This window comes from Carlito syrichta, unplaced genomic scaffold, assembly GCF_000164805.1.
Source record: "Carlito syrichta isolate Samal-C Ts95f unplaced genomic scaffold, Tarsius_syrichta-2.0.1 Scaffold295881, whole genome shotgun sequence".
Classification (NCBI taxonomy): domain Eukaryota; kingdom Metazoa; phylum Chordata; class Mammalia; order Primates; family Tarsiidae; genus Carlito; species Carlito syrichta.
Window position 1 is genome coordinate 1,493 of NW_007239977.1, and position 2,604 is coordinate 4,096.

Genomic DNA, 2,604 nt, shown 5'->3' on the forward strand with positions numbered 1-2,604 from the left:
ACTCCGCAGGACCCTGGGGAGTTTGTGTGGTCAGCCCTGGGCCTGCCCTTCCCAGCCAGGGTCAGGACAGGCAGGTGGGGAGGGTCTGCCGTGCTTCTGTCAGCTTCTGTTCATTGGTGGACACGTTTCCTGAGTACCTCTCACGAGCCAGGGTTCTAGGTGCTAGGGAGGTACAGCAGTGTAGAGGGAGAGAGACTAACAAGCAAATCCGTGTATCAACGCAGCAGGTGCTTTGATAAACGATAAAACAGGTAGGGGGTTAAAAAAGGAGAGGCTTCTCTGCTTAGATGAGTCCAGGAGTGCCTCCCTGAGGAGGTGACATTGGGGAAGGGACCGGGGGGATTACGCGAACCAGCCATGAAAATACTAGGGGGCAGCGTGTGACAGGGATGGGCAGAGGCGCTGTGCTGGGGTGGGGCCCTGGCACCTCGGAAGGGCTGGGAGGCCGGGGGCTGGGCGGGGTGTGTGGAGGAGGGCAGAGGATGCGGGCGGAGCGGCTTTTGCAGGTCCGTCGTCTGAGGACTGACAGTGGAGTTCGCCAGCTCAGACTAGAGAAAGGGCTGCCGGCCTCGTGGCTGGACACCACCGTGGTCGCTTTCGAGGCACTCCCCTCGGGCCGCGATGCACTGACGCCCTCACCAAGTCTGCCCATCAAAGCAGTTTTGGGGCTCTTTGACCAGAGTGGCCCTCAGAGCTGTGGTCGTGCGACTCTGAATGTCCTCAAAACGTCTTCCTTCGAGGATTTCTTTTCTCCTTGGGTAAAGAAGAAAGTCGGTGGGGGCTAGACGGCGTGAGTATGGGGGTGTCCCAGCATCGTTGTTTGGGTCCTGGCTGAAAACACTGTTGCGAGCCAAGAGCTCCCTCCAGACGGTTTTTGTGCCCAGCTTTCTCAGGCCGCGATTTTCCGCGCAGCTTTTCCGGCTTCTCTGTTGATGGTCCTTTGGTGCGCTGTGCTTCCGGCAGTCAGCTGATGACTTGGACGGGCAGTTGGCTGCGTTCTTGCAGTGTCTTCATCAGTTCCGCTCGGCATGGTTCTGTCCTGACCACTCCTCATCGGTGGCGCTTTCTGTCCCTTCAGAGAAATGTTTAATCCATTTGACACTGCTGTTTTCTTCTTTTTTCTTTTTTCTTTTGAGTTGGAGTCTCACTCTGTCACCCAGACAGGAGTGCGGTGGCCATTCCTGGCCACCGCAGCCTCGACCTGCTGGGCTCCGGCGATCCTTCTGCCTGAGCCTTGCAGGTGGCTGGAACTACAGGTGCACGCTACCACACCTGGCTAATTTTTGACTTATTGTAGAGATGAGGTCTCAGCAAGTTGCCCAGGTGGGTCTTGAACCCACGGGCTCAGGCAGTCCACTCACTTCAGCCTCCCAAAGCACAGGATTACAGGCTGAGCCACTGAGCCCGGCTTACACTGCCGTTTTCTTCATAGCGTTATCCCCATAAACTTGGATGAACATGCGCCCATGATTTCACTTCCACTCTTGCCAAGTTTAACAAGAAATTCGATGCTTGTTCATTGCTCTAATATAAACTCTGACATTCCCACAATGACACACAAAAACATACAAAACAACAGTGAACGCCACTCAGCAAGACACCACCACATGTCGACACAAACACAGCTGGGGGACACTCATATGCCAAGGTTAGGAAACCTCACTGCGTTGTTTGTACAGTGCTGCCAACGTAAGCACCCGGTGGCAAGTTCGCGAACTTAACAGTCAGAGCTCTTAGTTGTGCTGGAGCGCCGCCTTTATTTTCTCTGCCCCTGGCCGCTCGGGCGGGAGCAGGCGTGAGAAGGGCATAGAACGGGCCCGCAGGTGCCTGGGTTCTGGGCGATGGACCCCTTGGGTGGTGGGGCATGGGGCTGGGACAGGCTGGCCCTGCCGCCCTGGAGCCCAGAGCCGGCTGCCCCCCAGTGTGGCCCTGGGTCTACACGCTGGGGCCGGGGAGGGCCCGGCCCCAGGCTCCCTGCCACCCACCCCTGCGTCTGCAGACATCAACGAGTGCACGTCACTGTCTGAGCCGTGTCGGCCGGGCTTCAGCTGCGTCAACACCGTGGGCTCCTACACCTGCCAGAGGAACCCGCTGGTCTGCGGGCGCGGCTACCACGCCAGCGAGGACGGGGCCAAGTGTGTGGGTAAGGCCGGCCGCCTCCAGGCCCGACCAGCCTCAGCCAGCCGCCTCCAGGCCCGACCAGCCTCGGCCGGCTGGGGACCCCGCCTGCGGAGGCCTCGGTGGACGGAGCCCCCCGGCCTCAGGATGCCCCTTGCCCCCACCCCTGCAGACGTGAACGAGTGCGAGACGGGCGCGCACCGCTGCGGCGAGGGCCAGGTGTGCCACAACCTCCCCGGCTCCTACCGCTGCGACTGCAAAGCCGGCTTTCAGCGGGATGCCTTCGGCCGCACCTGCGTCGGTAGGTGGGGCTGGGCCTGTGTGCTCCGCGTCCCTCTGTCTCCCCTCCTCCGCCGGAGCGGCGCCCCCTGCCCGGGTCCCCCCCCACCCGTGCCAGTCCTCCAGCTGCCCCCTCCCTGCTGGGCCACGCCCCTGCTTCTCCCTGACCCGGTGATCAGCCCTGCCATCCCGCCCTCTGCAGCTCCG

The 2,604-nt window shown here is 61.1% G+C and overlaps 1 protein-coding gene across 1 annotated transcript in view; it reads left to right on the top strand.

Annotated features, from left to right (window-relative positions):
* The window catches only part of LOC103256762 (fibulin-2-like), a gene marked incomplete at both ends in the record, with an annotated part of 6,819 nt that overhangs the window by 1,442 nt on the left and 2,773 nt on the right, over positions 1-2,604 (top strand). Inside the window, 2 exons of the mRNA XM_021710630.1 lie at positions 2,000-2,143; positions 2,291-2,419. Of these exons, the coding sequence (XP_021566305.1) occupies positions 2,000-2,143; positions 2,291-2,419 (273 nt within the window). The remainder of the gene's footprint in view (positions 1-1,999; positions 2,144-2,290; positions 2,420-2,604) is intronic.